Consider the following 17,196-nt stretch of genomic DNA (forward strand, 5'->3'; position numbering starts at 1 on the left):
CATCACTGTAGCGACATGAAGGAGTGCATTGTTCTACTTACTCTCCTCTGAGATGTTCCCATCTGAAGAGTCATCTGAGGCATTGAGCCGTTCTTGGGATTTGCTGCGTGACCTCTGACCCTCCGCTCCGGGAGGGAAGCCATGCTCGGCCAGCTCTTTAGTTGGGCTTTCCTAGCGACAGAGAAGATAAGCAGAAGAAACAGTTCGATGGGCTTCAGATCAATGACAGCTGACGGACTCACTGCCACTCCAACGTGCCTGCTTCAAAGACTATCACAGCGAACGTATTAGCAAGATTCTTACTGCAAAACGAGCATCACTTCTGAGTCTATAGCCCACCTGATGAATGCAAGTTAAATGTTCACTAACTTCTGAGAACAACAACCAGTTTTTACCTTCTTGGTGCTCAAATACAGTATGTTCACCCACCAGCTTCTCTGTAACGTTGTCTACAGACAGTGTAGCGCGGGTTACTGAAAGTATTTGTTGTTCTGAAAAGCTCTTCAGCGCTGCGTAATGACAGTAATTACACTAAGCCACATGCTAACTGAAATGTAGGGTTGCCCCTTGTGGTATTTGTTATCAATACTTGTCACATAGATGTTATGGGAAGCTGTACATGGGGGACTTAGGACCCAGGGGAATGGGGGCGAAGCAGGGTAACCCGGGAAGGGGTCTGGACTGTGGGGCAGCTTGGAATAAAGAGTTGAGTTAAGAGAAGTCTGTTCTCACGTTTATTTATAAACACTTAAAAGTCAGTGAGTTGAATCATCCGTTGTTTGTTTTTTAAAAGGCTCGATCTTTGAAAAGCATTGTGCTCGAACAAACAATTTAATCATAAACGCAAAAACAAAAGGACCAAAAAGTTGTGTCTTTGTATTGAACGGCCAAATCAGGATTCAGGTGCAGCACGACTCAAATTACTGTTAATATAAAGAACATTGATTGATGCAGGTTTGACGTGTAAACGAACTAATTCAACCGTTTGAGTGTACCCTTTCTGCCACTCACCTGATCGAACAGGTAGATGGTGACATCGTCAAAAAAAGACACGGTCTTCTTCTTGCATTGGAGCTCCTCCTCCAGGTTCTCTGCTGTAAGCAGGGTCGGCATCTTCAGGAGGCTGCGCAGGTTGTGGTCTTCGCTGCTGTCACTCAGCACGACGGGCACCGGGTAGCACTCGTCATCGCTCTCCTCCCCGCCGCTCTGCTCCTGCACGCTGTAGATTCGCAGCTCCTCGTCCGACTCGTCGCTGTCATCGCTGTCGCCGTCCTCCTCGTCCTCCTCTTCCCCGATGGCCGGAGACCCTCGGCCATCCGTCGCAATCAGCGGAGGGGGAGGGGTGGAAGGAGGGGGAGGAGAGGACGAAGAAAAGCGCCTGGTGCTTGCCGTGTGCTGCAAAGCCACCTCATCTTTGGGTAAAGTGTGCAGGATTTCACCGGGTATCCCTGAAGGTCTGTTTTGAATGATCTTGATCTCTGGCTCTTCTGTTGTTTCTAAATACTGAACAGAGTCTTCTGCGTCCTCCTCCTCCTCCTCTACCTTGACGTTGGAGGTACAGTCTCCATTCAGGGCACCGAGGGCTTCTTCCATGGCCCCCACCACCTCTGCGGCCCAGTCTCCAAGGGACGAGCTCTCTTCCTGAGATGGCCATTCATCCAGCCCGCCCTCTGCTATTGAAGTGGTGTCAGAGGGCTCCACATGCAGCCCCAGCACCTCATCCTGGTCACGCTCTTCAGTCAGATATGCATCCGTCTCTACTGGAGATGAGGACTCTGTTCGTCCTGTTGATTTGTGTTTCATGTCTTTGTTCACTACGGTGTCATTTAGCTCTTCCTCCTCCTCATTCTTCCTTTTCTCGCCCTTCTTTTGTCCCATGCGTTGATCCGTTTCAACATTTTCTTCATCTCTCAGTCTCTCTGACAGTTCGTCCCCTTCATCCCTGGACTGCCTTTCATTCTCATAGTCTGAAAAGTAGGCAGAGTCTCTGTATGGAGTCTTATCGCTGAGTGGTAGAAGACTGTGGTCGCCGGTCTGTGAGGCTCCCAAGGCCACATCTTCAGCCTCTCGCTCTACTTCACCCTCCACTTCCTGCTCCTCCAGCTCCTTGTCCTCCTCCAGGCTCGCATGAAGGGTAGGATTTCCCAGAGGTTGTTCACGGGGTTCATGAGGCTCTTTGGGGACAAACTCGGGGCTCTCATTATTTTCTGTGTCGTATCCACTGTCCATAGCTTTAGGTGAGCTGGAAGGGTGGGAGGACGCGGGGCTGAAGCCTTCACAAGACCCAGCTGCAGAGGGCAGGTCCATGGAATCCATGGAATCGGGAGTTCCTACCTGCTTCTGGAGCGACTTGAAGGCAGGAGAGGCGTTCAGCTCGCTGGACTCGTCTGCAAAGATGCCTGAGGTAACGTCGGTGATGTCATCTGTGATGTCGTCCTCGTCACTGCAGTCGAGGATGTCGGTGAGGCTGACGCTGGAGCCCTCTCGGTCAACACCGCTGTCGCCGGTGTGACTCAACTCAGACTGCGGATCTGTGAGGGCCACCATCACGTGCATGTTGTCATCAGGAGGCGGAGTGGTTGCAGTCATTGTCAGGGTCACCTCTTCTATCTCAGGCTCTGCCGGCTTTTGCATGATTAGATTTTCTTTGATGACATCGTCCCTCTTGTCTTTGAAGAGAGCTTTATCAGTTGTAAGGTCAACATATTGCTCTCTACTGTCTTCGGTCGTCATCAAAGAAGGTTTGGCCTCAATGGGACCCCCTGGAGCCGGTGATAGATTGATCATCTCGTCATTGCTTGAGGTGTCAATGGCCTTATCGCTGATGTAGCTGCTGTGACTGTAGCTGTTGTTTCTGACTAGCAAGCCTGTGAGCGGGTCAACAAAGTGCGAGTGGCAGCAATCTCCAGATGCCGGCACCTGAGTCTCGCCCTCATGGCACAGGTGGACGTAGGCGCTGCAGTTGTCTGAGGGCACCATTGCACGATGTTCACTCAGACTAAGGCATGCACTGTTGTCTTTGGCCTGGTGGGGCTCGAGATAGCCAACGGGTTTGGGGAGAGAGTGGAAGGCCAGGCTGTGCTCCTCCGGCCAGGAGTCTTCAATGTCTGTACTTGGCATTGTGTAGTGGAAATCCACGTAGGCATCCTGTCTGCAGCTGTGGCTAGCGCGTCTGTGGTGACCCACGCTGCTGTGGCGGTGTTTCGAAGGCCAAGTGTTGCAGGTGTGCCTCTCAACAAATATGTCCTCTTCTTCCTCCTCCTCTGTATCGCTGTCTCTGTGCCCGATGAAGAGCGCCCCCTCTGTCTCCATGTTAATGCTGACAGAGTGGCTGTTCTGCCTGGTGTGGCCGGGCATGGTCTTCCTCAGGGAGCCCATCATGTCGTAGTAGCCCCCCGTCACGTTCTTTCCTATGATGGAGGTCTGACTTGCGTCCATGTATGCGTCCCTGTAGGCCTGTTGAGGTGTACTGTTCACGGCGGGGGTTATGCCGAGTGGGTTATCCAACTCGCCCAAGGCCTGACGCAGGCTCCTTGAGCCCCAGCTCTCCTGATGACGCTCACTGGAGGAGTCACGTCCAGTCAGATAGTGATCCATTCCCAAAGGGGGCGAGTGCTCATAGTAGTAACCCCCGTCTCTGTCTTTGTAGGACACATAGTGACTGGACTCCCAGGGTCGCAGTGGGCTATTGTCCAACACTTGCCCTAAAAGGGGCTCCATTGTCAGGGAGATAGCAGGACTTGAGTCGTTGGAGTCGTACATATCTGACTTATGGATGTCTGCTGACCAAAAAGGACCCGTGTTCTTGGTCTGTGACGGGCAGGCCATGCACTCGCCTGAGTCGGCGCTCCCAGTCAGAAAGCTCCCGTTGCTGCCTTGGTAGTCTGGGCTGTAGGAGCACATGGTGTAGTCCAGATCGATGTTACAGTCTACTGGCTCTTCGATGCGGATGTAGTATTCACTGCTTACTGAGGGGCTGTGGGCACTGAGGACAGGAAGTATGCCTGGAGCGTGGAGATGTTTAGATTGGTAGAAAGAAGGAGAAAGTCCGTGGCTGAGACTCTCCATGGGGCAGCCTCCCACGATGCCTCCAGGTGGGTAAAACGCTTCCTGGTGATGATGGTTGACCCGATCCAGGGTACTAGAGGAGTCCGGGGCTCTGTACGACTGGTCTGCTCTGGCTTGCTCCCACTTGTACTCAAAGTTCAGGCCATGGCTGGTCTCTGTGACCGTAAGTATATCATCCCCGGACTCCGAGTGGTAGCCATCACCAGCCGAAAATTGCTCAAGGAGGGGAAAAGAGGAGGAGGTTGATGAGGGGTGGTCTCGGGACATTGCCGAGGCACCACGGTGGATGTTGAATACAGTATTGGGACGCAGGGATTTCCATCGCCTCTCAAAGTCCTCTTCGACCTCGCTGGCCCCCTTGGCACACAGGTAGCTGAGCAGTAAGTGGACTTCCTCTGCATTGGGTCTCTGCTCAGGCTGGAGCCAGCAGAACTGCATCACCTCATACCTGAGGAGCACAAGCATGAGAAAAAGAGAAATAGTCATTGCCATTCTGGTGCTATAACAGAATTTGCATGATGATTAGAATCTGCAGAAGAAAAGTAATTGAACTGTGTTTCTCAGAGTATTATGTTGCGCCATGTTTTGCACATGTCCTGAAAAAAACATCAACAGTTCAATATTTTAAAGATGTTTCTAAATGTGGTTGGGTTTGAGTCTCACCAGCGCTCGGCCAGCGGCACTTTGAGCAGCGGTTTGGGCAGTCGCAGCTGCTGCTCCCTCACAGCGTAGGTCAGTACTTGTCTGTCAGAGTAGTGTCTGTAGGGCTGGTTGCCCAACTCGAACAGCTCCCAGATCGTCACGCCCAGAGACCTGAGACACAGCATGTCATGGATGATGTGATGATGAACCATAAAAACAGCAATCACAACAAGTCATCCCCACCTATGTATTAATACTTAAGCTAGTCGCTAAACAATGTTTGGTTATCTTGCTTCCTTCATGTTTTCATTCACAGTCAGGGCTTTGTCACTATAGACGTGTGTGTGTGTGTGTGTGTGTGTGTGTGTGTGTCCTACCACATGTTGCTGTGTTGGGTCTGGTCAGCCACCAGCAGGTTTCCGTGCAGCTCATCCACCAGCTCTGGAGCAATCCAGCGCAGCGGCACGCACATCTGATCTGATGTCAGGTAGTAATCATCCTGACAGGACGACAAAGAGACAGAAGACAATCACACCTTTCAAACTTCATGACCGTAAAAACACAAAAAAGCATAAAAATAATAATCAGTTCTCCTTCAGCTTACTCTCTTCATTAATTGATGAATGCACTCATACACTGTTTGTTGGTTATTACTTGCTTGACGATGTCTACAGAAACTCCACAACCTTCACTTTTTCTGTCATCCATTTATTTTCCCCAAATACTTCTAAAAGTTAAAATCATACTTTTTACATTTCTTACTGTTTGCATGTTTTTTTGTGATAAACAGACCTTGTACTTGTTCTGGGCGAGACCATAATCTCCAATCTTCACTGTGACATCAGCAGTCAGCAAGCAGTTCCTCAAAGCCAGGTCACTGGGGGGGGGGGGGGGGGGGGGGAACAGCTGTTACAGATCTTCATTATTAAGAAACAAAAACAATAAGAGCAGAGCATTGCAGGATGCTCATATGTATTTATTTACTGGAGAAGCCCTTCATGCAAAACACTGACTGACTGCAAACTGAAATAATTCAAAGTTAGACGAGTTCAACACTCATATCTCTAAAACACATCACATCAACCGCCACTCTCTGAAAATGGTGCTGACATGTCGACGGGATGGAGGCTTGAGCTGTTGTGGAGATGACGGTCACCGCCTGCAACAAAATCACTGATGCTGGAGTCTGTGAGGAGCACTCAGGCAGCACCAGGATATTGTTCCAGGAAGCAACCGGGAAGCAAACGGCAGAGTTTACTGATCAATGAAAGACACGGGCCACGGGCCTGGCGTGTTCTGTTGGACTAATAGCTTCCTACCCGTGCGTGAAGTTGTGTTTGTGCATGTGCAAGAGTCCCGAGGCGATGTCACAGGCCATCCGTTGAAGAATCAAGGGCTCTGGGGTCATGGATTCTGAGGACCTGCAGCTTCGGAGGTAACCCTTCACATCCCCCTGGACACAGTAGATAATATATATATATATATATGTTACAGCCTCTGGCCACTGGAGGGCAGTATTGTCATTGTAATGTGCTTAATGTGTGCTGTCTCGTTTTATATGTGTTGAAATGTTTGGGATGGACAGACATCTCAGGGAATTGGACAAAGCTTGTCTCCATGACAGAGCCTTCGTCCTCCTCCATCTTACTAATAGTTATTAATAATTAATAAAAATGATTAGCTTGCAATGACTGACTTTCCTCCTCGGGTATATTTGAACATCTTATGTTCAGATATACCTGAGATATTAGCTATCACCAACTCGCACCACTTACACTGTGGATTCAAAATGTAGATCTGGAGTGGAAGTTCTTTGATTACTTCAATATCACCTCAATTATCAGCGTTTACTCTTGTGAGCCAATCGATGCCGTTGGAGCCGATAGGCTGCAGTTTGAGTGGTACAACTGTAGTGTGCCAAATATTTACAGCAGCTGCCAAGAATGTTTTTATTGCCACAACAATGAACGAAAAATCATCTAAACCACAAAACATGAGACGTTTTTAATCCATTTAATGGAGTGCACTGTTACAGGATGTATCGCAGACTTTGAATTCAGAGGAAAGGTCAAAAGACTTGACAATAAACACTGAGCTGCAAAGGAACAGTGATTTTAATCAAATATAAAATCCTGAAAGTAAATGACTGATTTCCAACATGGGAACACAGCACTCCACTCCGCTTGGCACCAGGTTTGATTTATCTTCAGATGTTACTGAATATTTATTCATCTCTTTTACTGTAACCGGACCTGTGGGTTTGGATACTCACCAGTGGACAAAACTCCATCACCAGCAGGTAGGGAGTGATCTCGGTGCACTGGGACAAACACTGCAGCAGAGCCGGGTGCTGGAGGGCACTGAAGAGGAGGAGGAGGAGGAGGAGGAGGAGAGGAAGAGCATGAGATCACTGCACAAGGTAGAAAGTGAGTGCTGTCACATTGTAGCTGAATGAAAGGAAAAACAACCCGACACCCACACTGACACATGGGGAAAATAAACTGCTAATTATGCTGTTATTGTAAACCAATTCTAATTCATACAACAATTGTTTAACTTATGCATAGAATGGAAAGTTATAATTAAAGGACATGATGTAAAAGTTCAGCATCACATTTCTTCTACAAGTAAAAGCTGGAAAATACCAAATAAAGTACGAATTTTGAGGCATGGTCCCTTATGTGTTATATATATATAGAATAATATATATATATATATATATAGAATAATATATATATATATATATTATTCTATATATATATATATATATATATATATATATATAGAAGAATATATATATATATATATATATATATATATATATATATATATATATATATATATTCTTCTATATATATATATATATATATATATATATATATATATATATATATATATATATAGAAGAATATATATATATATATATATATATATATATATATATATATATATATATATATATATAGAAGAATATATATATATATATATATATATATATATATATATATATATATATATATATATATATATATATATATATAATCCCCTCTGATATGTAGCGGAGGGAAAGTTAAAAAGTGAAAAATATCTCACACACGCACCGTTCCACCGCCTCAGAATTGACAGCGAACGTACGTATGAGTTACTTTACCGTCACTGACACACAGAGACAGACAGAAATCCAACCAGAAAGACGGGGGACAGGTGAGAGGATGAGTAAATACCGGAAAGGCTGCGCTTCCTCCAGGAAGTGCATCTGGTCCTGAACGCTGCCGCTGGCTTTGAGTTCCTTCACCACCACCTGGGTGGTGCTCAGGCCTGCGTTCACCTCCCCCAGCAGAACCTGAAACAGTTCAGAAAGAGACATATATACGCACGGGGAAGACAGATGGACAGACAGACATTTTACACACACACAAACCATTGGAGCATGGAGTGGGAGTGGCCGTTACACAAAGACAAACAGGAGACACGTGAAGCAGTCATGCAGGAGTTTTAGGGGAGAGAATCCAAAAGATGGTGCAGAGACAGAAAAATGCAGACAAAGACACGTACAGATGGACATACCCAGTGAAGGTACACAAGGATGGAGAGGACGCATGTATAGTCATGAGTGAAGAGTTTGAGTTGGAAGAGGAGAAACAGAGAGAAGGGAGAGAACAAGAGAGAATGACAACAACATGTTATCTGGTTGTAAAAACACGAGACGAAGACAATGATCAGCCTGCAGCGGCATCACTTCTACCAGCTTCCATTCGTCCTTTAAGTCTCGCACCTCTCGGACAGGCCGACATCAAAGGCCCAGGATCAGGTTGGCAATACACACTCAGACGTTACAGGTTAACTCAGCGTGTCGGACATTTTGTTTTTGACTGACTTCATCCCAAACACACGTCTGGGATCACAGCAAAGACGAACATGTGAGGCTCACTGGGGCTGCGTTTCATCTACCTGGCAGGGACAGCAGGGACAGCAGGGACAGCAGGGACAGCAGGGACAGCAGCAGCGTCTGTCAGAACCACCGGCGGGAGGTTATGAAGATATGAAGGCGTCAGAAGTGGGCTTACCTTCCCGAACCAGCCATTCCCGATCTCCTTCAGGTAGAGCAGACTGTGGCGGCCGAGATCCGTCGACTTCAGGAGTTGGACTGGAGGAGAAGGAGGAGAGAGGAAAAGGGTGATCGAGTTATCATCATGTCGTTGCACCATCAAGTCTGCATTCATCAAAGTTACATTATCGTAACAATCAAAAGCCATGCAGTCTTTTCAAATAATTCCACATTTAAGTTGCATTATCACACAACAATAATATGGAACGGTCAGATGACGCAGGATTGATGTTCACTCTGATGGATCGCACTCAAGGAAGCTCAAGTTATGAGCACTGCTTATTGATTTTCATACCATTAGTAAATGGATTGAAACAACATGGCTGCTGAGAACAGGCAGCAATGTTTTCATGTGAGACGATGCAACCATTACATCTATTCATTTATTAATTCATGCAACCTTTATTTAGCCAGGATCGTCCCACTGAGATACGGAATCATAAAGGGGGTCGTTGCCGAAACGTTTACCACATAAAAACAAAGATAACATGCTTCAAAGATAAAAAAGTTAAAAGAGCATAAAAACATGAAGAAAATTCACACGAAGGAGACCGAAAACCAACCAGCACATTCCATGAATCAAATCATCTTCAGTCAGTGTTTGAATGATCCTTCGTCCTGCTTTTGAAATAGTGCATGTTATAGAATAACCTCGTGCAGCTCACAGCAGCACGGTGACGCTTCTCAGAGCCAACAACCGAACTTAAAAGGTTTCAGCTACGAAACAGTTAAATATCCAAGAATTAACACGCCAACTAAAAGCACACATGACACATTGTTTGTGCAACATTTCATTTGCGAAAGAAATTGAAAGTTGTCTTGACATGAAATGGATGAACTTAAATAGAAGTTAGAAGATAAAAGATTTGTTGTTTTGTTTTGTTTGTCGTTGGGACCGATTACTATGTCACATAAAGAGGTGAAGAGATCATACACACACTGAGGACGTAACAGAAGATATGTATATGTTACTTCTGTGGAAGTGAATCACAAACGTCAACAACAAAGAACAAAAAATACACAGAGCACAGACGACAGAACGCACCATCAGTGTGGAATCCATCGTCTGTCCAATCGATAGTCATTAAGCGTCTCTAAAGGGAAAGATCCGAACATGCCAGTGGACGTTGCCCATGGTCCTCGAGTAACTCATGGAACTCGACTCGTGGGTCTAATTCTCTGCTGAGCCACCTCTGATCTGTGTGACTGTCCTCCAACTCCCTGAAGCATCTCCGTCAGCATCCCCCGATGACCCGAGTCCTTCCTTCCTGCTGAACTACGCCGTCCGTCCCGTCCCAGTCAAATGAAACGGGACTGACGACAACATCCCCCTCCAATCTTCCCCTCCACCTCCCAGCCCTCAGCATCCATCCCTTTCTTTCTCTCAGTGTCTCCCACGATGGCACTCAGAGTCTGGGTGTAGAGGAAGACAGACAGGTCTTTGTGGTGCTGTCGTGTCATTCTTACACCCACTCACGCTCTCTCCGGCAGAATAACCACCATTGTCTGGCTGCTTGGGGCAGCATGGCACCAGTTAGGACCAGTTAGTGCTCACACACTGGGGCTGTTCTCAACCCGCTCCGTGACACGTAATGAACTGACTTCTACAATAACAACGGCAACCAATGGGTCCCACCAGCGCCATCATAACCTCAGATGTTCATAATACCGATGGAACAATGAGGGGAAGATGAGAAAATGATACATTTTGGGGAGAAGAAACTAAATTCTCAAAGACGACATTATAATATTTCTCTTCTGTTTCTGAACAGAATGTCAGAAAAGAACTTGCAGATTTCCATGAAATAGAAAAGTCCTTGAGTCAGCACTTCCATCAGCTTATTGAAGACAAAGCCGGGTGGATGGTGGTTATCCTGCACATCTGTCTCAAACACCCTGAATAACCTGCTAAGTTCTCAGATGTCTTTACAGCCAACACACTAACTCAATTTCCATTTGACCGGCCTGTCTGGTCTCGTCTGAGCCGTGTGCTCCATCTTCAGCGAAATGCACAGCGGCTAGATCACTCAGAGACAAATGGAATCCCCATTAATGCTCTTCCAGCCCAGTGCATCCGAGCCTGTGAGGCGCTGAGCTGTCGAGCTGTCCTTCGGCATTTAAATTCACTTATGACGTGTGCCCATTCCTGTTGTGTACCTCAGTTAGAAATGGCAGCATGGTGATGCTGTAGAGGTTGATGTGAGTGTTTGTTAGAAGGATGCAGAGATTGTATGTATGTGCTGTGAGAGGGAGGAGCTCTCAATGTGTTCACATGTCCTCTCTGAGCGGCTGTGCGCTCCAATGCGTCTTTGCAGTGCAGCTGCATCAGGGCGGGTCCTGCATGGGGACCGGGCCGAGCTCGTACAGTGCTGGAGTCTCATTAGGAGCTCCACCGTTCCACAAAGTCCTTCGACAGGATGACAGAGGAGACGGGAACATTGGCTGAAAGGAAGCAGACTCGCTCTCAGCAGCGAAGTACTTCAACTCCACGTCTACCTCGGCTCTCAGGAATCATTGGAGATTTGAAATATGAGACTTGAACCTACAACATGTTTGTTTAAAAGCAAGAACCTTTCCCTTCACTTTCTTGTACAACAGATGTTAATCTTAACAACTGCTGCTGCTGTTTCCTCACCTTCTTTGCCTCTCTGTGTTCTGTGCTTTTCTCTGTTCGTCTTCGTTCCTTTGTGTGAGTTTAGCTTTAATATTTGATCACTTTCAAGTGGTGGTCAACAAATAAACGTGAGCTTGAACTGGCATAGTTGAAGGAAAAGAAGACAAAATGAACAACAAATATAAGAAAAAAGTATCAGAAAGTATGAGAGCGGGAACGCTCAGTGGAGTCCGATGATGATGATGATGATGATGATGATGTCAGTGGGTGAGGCAGTCCTGAAGGTGCAGTAATGGATCCCTGACCTCTGTAATACCATGAGGTTTGTATTATTCACAGAGGATACGCATGTTAAAGCCCAGTTTACTCAAATCACAGAACATGGAGGGGAAAAGGTTTCTCACCCCAAGTGGTTTCAATCCACGCACACATGTTGGCTTTTGAGAACTCTTCAACACTCGAATAACTCTCCTGCTATTGACCTCATTTTTTTGTCAACTCAGGGAGCGGGGCTAGCCACAACTGCTAGCGTTAGCACCAGATTTAGGGTCCGATTCGTTTTTGCGTGGTGTCGTTAACGTTGTTCTCTGTCTGGACAGCTTCTTCTTTTAACACTGAACTGGTGCGGGTCAAACCGTGTGAATGTAAAAACATTCACGTCTATGTGAGATGAGAGACTGATCCAAGTTAACTGCATGATCCATTAAGTCCCGCCACACTCCCGCAGCACCGGCCCATTAACGCACAACAAGGCCCGTTGTCACACAGAGGCAGCGAGAGAGAGAGGAATCCTCTCACTGGGCTTTTGTGCTCTCGAATGCCGGACATTCCTACAAGCAGCAGTGTCGCCGGCCGCCTGGACGTTATTATGCAACAGGCAGATGTTTGTGGGAGAGAGGGAACGCTGAGGAGCACAGAGTCCATTCTGTGGGGACATGCAGTGAGGGATTGTGGGATAGGTGGAGGGCTGACCGAGGCCAGCGTCAGGGCGGCGGTCACTCCGGGGACAAACTTTGAGCTAAGGCCAGATGCACAGCGCTCCTCTCTCTTCTCTCACACCCTACATGTACTTGTGAGTGGAAGGAGTTTTATGAAGCTATTGCAAGGCTCGCATCACTTCGCAGCAAATGACTGAAGATGTAAAATACAAAGCACTGACTGAGAAGGATTTCACGGCTGGATATCTCGTATTTCAGAGGGGACTAGTTAGATCTTCTTACATGTAGAGGGGATTTACAAAATTGAAAAACTGGAATGTAGCAGAACAAGTTTAACCTCTCAAACAATCAATGCTCAAGGCTCCATGTTTTTTCATCCTAAATACAGAAATAAAAACTTCGAGGTGACTTTTCCTCATTGGAACCTTTAGTTTGTGCTTTGCTGCACAACATAAGTTGGTTCACAACAGATGGAGCCACTGGTGGAACTGACAAAGTGGGTAAATGGAAGAGATTTGAAGACTCGACCCACCCGATCGAGAAGGCTGCTTTGCGACCGTCAGCGACACCTCGGTGAGCGGCAGGACGTAGACGTCCGGGCTGCCCTGGGAGGCCGGCGAGGCCGAGGTGGACATGGCTGCGTGGTACTCCTCACGCTCCACATTCCTGAATTCCTGGAAAGAAGACACACAAATGCACCAAGAGCTCAAAGGTCATGCAAAGGAACAGGTTGACTGCATTAGAAGATAATGTCATATCAAAACCGACAATGAGCATATTCGCTAAATAATGAGAGAAGGGAAAAGGACTTTTGACTTGATTTACTGCACTTCTTTAAGCTGACACCTGATCCAACTCTCAGCTTCACAGGCTGCAAACGACACCAAGCAGGAGATCAAAACGTCTTTACAACTCTGAGGGCCGAGAGAGATTCGAGAGCCTGATCACTGTCTATAAAGATTCTACTAATATATGTACAGACCATCATTTTATGAACAAAGTACATAAGTCTCTTCACAATATAGACGGTGACTGCGCTGAAAGAAATGACTCTGAAGTGGCTTCAAAACATCCTGCATGGACAAAGTAGCGTTTCTTGTTATGAAAGAAATGTGGATGAAATGGTTGAAATCAGCACGCAGTGATGAACAAGCTCTTCCTGCTGAGGTCTAATGAGTTTGAATCACAAGGTCCTCCTGCATGAATAAAGGATCACGGGATGCTAACATTGTGAGTCTGTTCTTTCTAGACAATCATTTTTTAAACGAGGTTTTATTTTTTCTTTCTCTACATGAGCGAGCTCGACAGCTTTTTCAATCCCACAACAGAAATTCCCCAAAATCAACTTCTTGTGAGTGCTTTTTATCACAATAAAATCATATATATATATATATGGCCCCCATCTGTAATCTGGAGGTGTATATGTAAATGCATTTTTCTATTCTCCCGTGGTCCATCCTGCAATCACTTAAATGCTTCGGGAGACACGAAATGGAGAAGATGAATAATGAGAATAAAAAAAGAGACATAACAGGGAGGAGCCCCTGAAAGAGTCTTTCTGTCTGTTGAACGCAGGCACACATATCAGGATGAAGCAGAGGAGGAGGAGGAGGAGGAGGAGGAGGAGGGGGAGGGGGAGGAGGAGGAGGAGGGGGAGGAGGAGGAGGAGGGAGTTGGCTGCATCCACCGACCGGATGTCAGAATAAAAGTCTCTTAGATGAGAGCTGGAGAGTGGCGGGGTCCCAATACTGGAAAAATGTGACCTGTTGCAGCCCTCTGCAACACACACACACACACACACACACACACACACACACCTCTGTCCGTCACTTCATCCTGTCCCCCAAGAATGCGAGCACATACACACAAAACACATGTGCACACCCTCCCTCGGCCTCAGATCCAAATCTTCACACGGCCCCGCTCGCCCTCCCATTCAACATGTGGTTTCACTCATCACATCGACACACACACACACACACACACACACACACACACACACACACACACACACACACACACACACACACACACACACACACACACACACACACACACAGCTTTTACAGAGCCTCTTCTTGCAGTAAAAAGGTACCAAGACCAGGCCTGCAAATAATTCATATTTCATCAATCGATGAATTCATTAGTAAGAAAGTAAATCAGCAAATTATAGAAATTCCTGCTGCAATTTCCGAGAATGCAAACTGAGGTCCAAAACTCAAAGACGGTACAATCATACCAAACACAAGAGCAGCACATCGTCAAATTGAGAAGCTGAAATCTGAATCTTTTCATCATTGCTTTATAAGATTCTGTTTCCAGCTAATCAATCAACTGTCAATCAACTTTTCAGGTTTCAATAAAAACATGTTTCAAAACCAAAAAGACAAAGCATGAACAGATTTACATTTAGTTCTTCACCTGGAAACACTGAAGTGCTGCGAAATCCTTCATTTCATTCTCAAGCTGTCCAACAAACTTCCTAAAATATTTACAGATCAACATGTGTTTGTCCTTTTAATGCATCGCTCCATCTTAACAGATCTTAACAGCTGCTTTCTGTGCAACAAGCAGCACAACGCTCAGCGTGCACGTGTCTTAGCTTACCTCTCCTCAGAGTCCACGGGTAAGGATGGCATGACAAACACCTTCTGCTTTGGTTTCAGCATCTCAACCTCTTTCAGGTTTTCTCACACACACACACACTCACACACACTCACACACTCAGTGGCCCCCCCAAGGTTCCCATTTGTGTGATGATGCAGGGCAGCAGGAGCTTGGCGGAGTCGGGAGGAGCGGCTGCTGGAAAAAGGGATTCATCATTCTGCAGAGAGAGTGTCATTGTTGAGTCCAGAGAGGAGGACGAGGAGGAAGAGCTGACCGTCCCCGAGACTGCTGAGGACGGAGGGACGGAGGGAGAGAAGAGGAGACGCTGGGCAGAGGAAGGAGGAGCACCGTCTCCCAGTTCACAGGCCAGACCGAAGCTGAGGTCCTTCATGAGGGAGAGGAGAGAAACTGAGCCCCCCACAAAAATGTGAGGAGAAAAATACAAGTGGGAGGAAGACGAGGAGGGGGAGGAAGAGGGTGTTCACATACTATACGTGTGACATCACTCCCTCTCTTCTTCTCTCTCTCTCTCTCTCTCGCTCCCAAAAGCCAAAGAACATCTGCAGGGCAGTCCCCCTCCCCACAAAACCATGACAACACACACATATTTGTGGTTAACGCTATACTTGTGAGGACTGTTCACTGACTGCTTTCATTCCTGACCTTCATCTTCATCACTACGGTCTTAACCTGAACATGAACCTGAAACTGACTGCATGCTCTGTACAGTCGCAGCTTTACGCTCACTCATTTTTCAACTTGTATGTCAAGATGAAGGGGCGTGTGCAGAATGAGTGATCTTCAGTTCTTTAACAGCTGAATATGATTCTTCAAAAAACGAATTGTTGACCCAAATGTTGCTGTTGTGCTCATGCACACTCTTGTATGAATTATTAAGGGTTTCTGACCTGATCTGAGGTTTGTTTAAGTATGTTGTCCCGGAATCGTACAAATTATGAAGAGAAGAAATATCAATTTGTTAAGTTAATAATTTGTCATCAGGCCAGAATCTGCAGACTTGGCACGTCCCTTTATTTCTACATTCTTTAGAGTTTCAACCCGAAAACCAAGTCCAAGCCCCAACTAGCCCTTACCATCCAGTCGAGAGGATTGTCGGAGGAAGTTCCTCATCTTTCCTGTCTGTGAAACACAGAGAGCTTTTCTCTCTCATCTCCTCTTCCAGTTTATTTTTTTTCTGAAAAGTCCCTCTTCCTGCTCTGGGAGAGGCTGTGTCTAGTTCCAGATGGGGCCCTGAGGCCGGATGCACTGTGGCCTCATGGGTATGCCCTTCCTCACGCCCTTTCTCCTCCCCCTCCTCCCACCCTGGCCCCTTCCTCGGACACACCCCGACCGAGCCGACGACACAAACCAGACACGAAGCGCATCATTCACACTGTATATCTCCGTTAGGCTGTGTGCACTCTGGATGCACACTTATGAACACACACAGTGTTCAAGAAAGGACAGGATGTTACGTAACAAGGCTGCAGACACTGCAGCTCTGTGCTTCCATTCAAAGTGGAGAGATATTGAGAGATGTACCCGAAGGCCAACATTCATGGTCACCAGAGGATGAACTGGAATCATTCATGGTCACCAGAGGATGAACTGGAATCATTCATGGTCACCAGAGGATGAACTGGAATCATTCATGGTCACCAGAGGATGAACTGGAATCATTCATGGTCACCAGAGGATGAACTGGAATCATTCATGGTCACTAGAGGATGAACTGGAATCATTCATGGTCACTAGAGGATGAACTGGAATCATTCATGGTCACCAGAGGATGAACTGGAATCATTCATGGTCACCAGAGGATGAACTGGAATCATTCATGGTCACTAGAGGATGAACTGGAATCATTCATGGTCACCAGAGGATGAACTGGAATCATTCATGGTCACCAGAGGATGAACTGGAATCATTCATGGTCACTAGAGGATGAACTGGAATCATTCATGGTCACTAGAGGATGAACTGGAATCATTCATGGTCACCAGAGGATGAACTGGAATCATTCATGGTCACTAGAGGATGAACTGGACTCATTCATGGTCACCAGAGGATGAACTGGAATCATTCATGGTCACCAGAGGATGAACTGGAATCATTCATGGTCACCAGAGGATGAACTGGACTCATTCATGGTCACCAGAGGATGAACTGGAATCATTCATGGTCACCAGAGGATGAACTGGAATCATTCATGGTCACCA

The 17,196-nt window shown here is 46.6% G+C and overlaps 1 protein-coding gene across 3 annotated transcripts in view; it reads right to left on the reverse strand.

The window, feature by feature from the left end:
• aatkb (apoptosis-associated tyrosine kinase b) overlaps nucleotides 1-17,196 on the reverse strand; it is a gene marked incomplete at its 5' end in the record, with an annotated part of 53,354 nt that overhangs the window by 3,623 nt on the left and 32,535 nt on the right. Inside the window, 11 exons of one of the 3 annotated variants that reach the window (XM_079292958.1) lie at nucleotides 42-171; nucleotides 1,012-4,516; nucleotides 4,732-4,881; nucleotides 5,088-5,209; nucleotides 5,503-5,587; nucleotides 6,030-6,163; nucleotides 6,983-7,070; nucleotides 7,935-8,053; nucleotides 8,778-8,857; nucleotides 12,903-13,044; nucleotides 14,978-15,352. In XM_079292958.1, the coding sequence (XP_079149084.1) occupies nucleotides 42-171; nucleotides 1,012-4,516; nucleotides 4,732-4,881; nucleotides 5,088-5,209; nucleotides 5,503-5,587; nucleotides 6,030-6,163; nucleotides 6,983-7,070; nucleotides 7,935-8,053; nucleotides 8,778-8,857; nucleotides 12,903-13,005 (4,516 nt within the window). Of the gene's footprint in view, nucleotides 1-41; nucleotides 172-1,011; nucleotides 4,517-4,731; nucleotides 4,882-5,087; nucleotides 5,210-5,502; nucleotides 5,588-6,029; nucleotides 6,164-6,982; nucleotides 7,071-7,934; nucleotides 8,054-8,777; nucleotides 8,858-9,863; nucleotides 10,029-12,902; nucleotides 13,045-14,977; nucleotides 15,353-17,196 lie in introns of those variants that run through there. The other 2 variants (XM_079292960.1, XM_079292959.1) reach the window with 2 other exon arrangements.

This window comes from Melanostigma gelatinosum (assembly GCF_949748355.1).
Source record: "Melanostigma gelatinosum genome assembly, chromosome: 21".
NCBI classification, from domain to species: Eukaryota; Metazoa; Chordata; class Actinopteri; order Perciformes; family Zoarcidae; genus Melanostigma; species Melanostigma gelatinosum.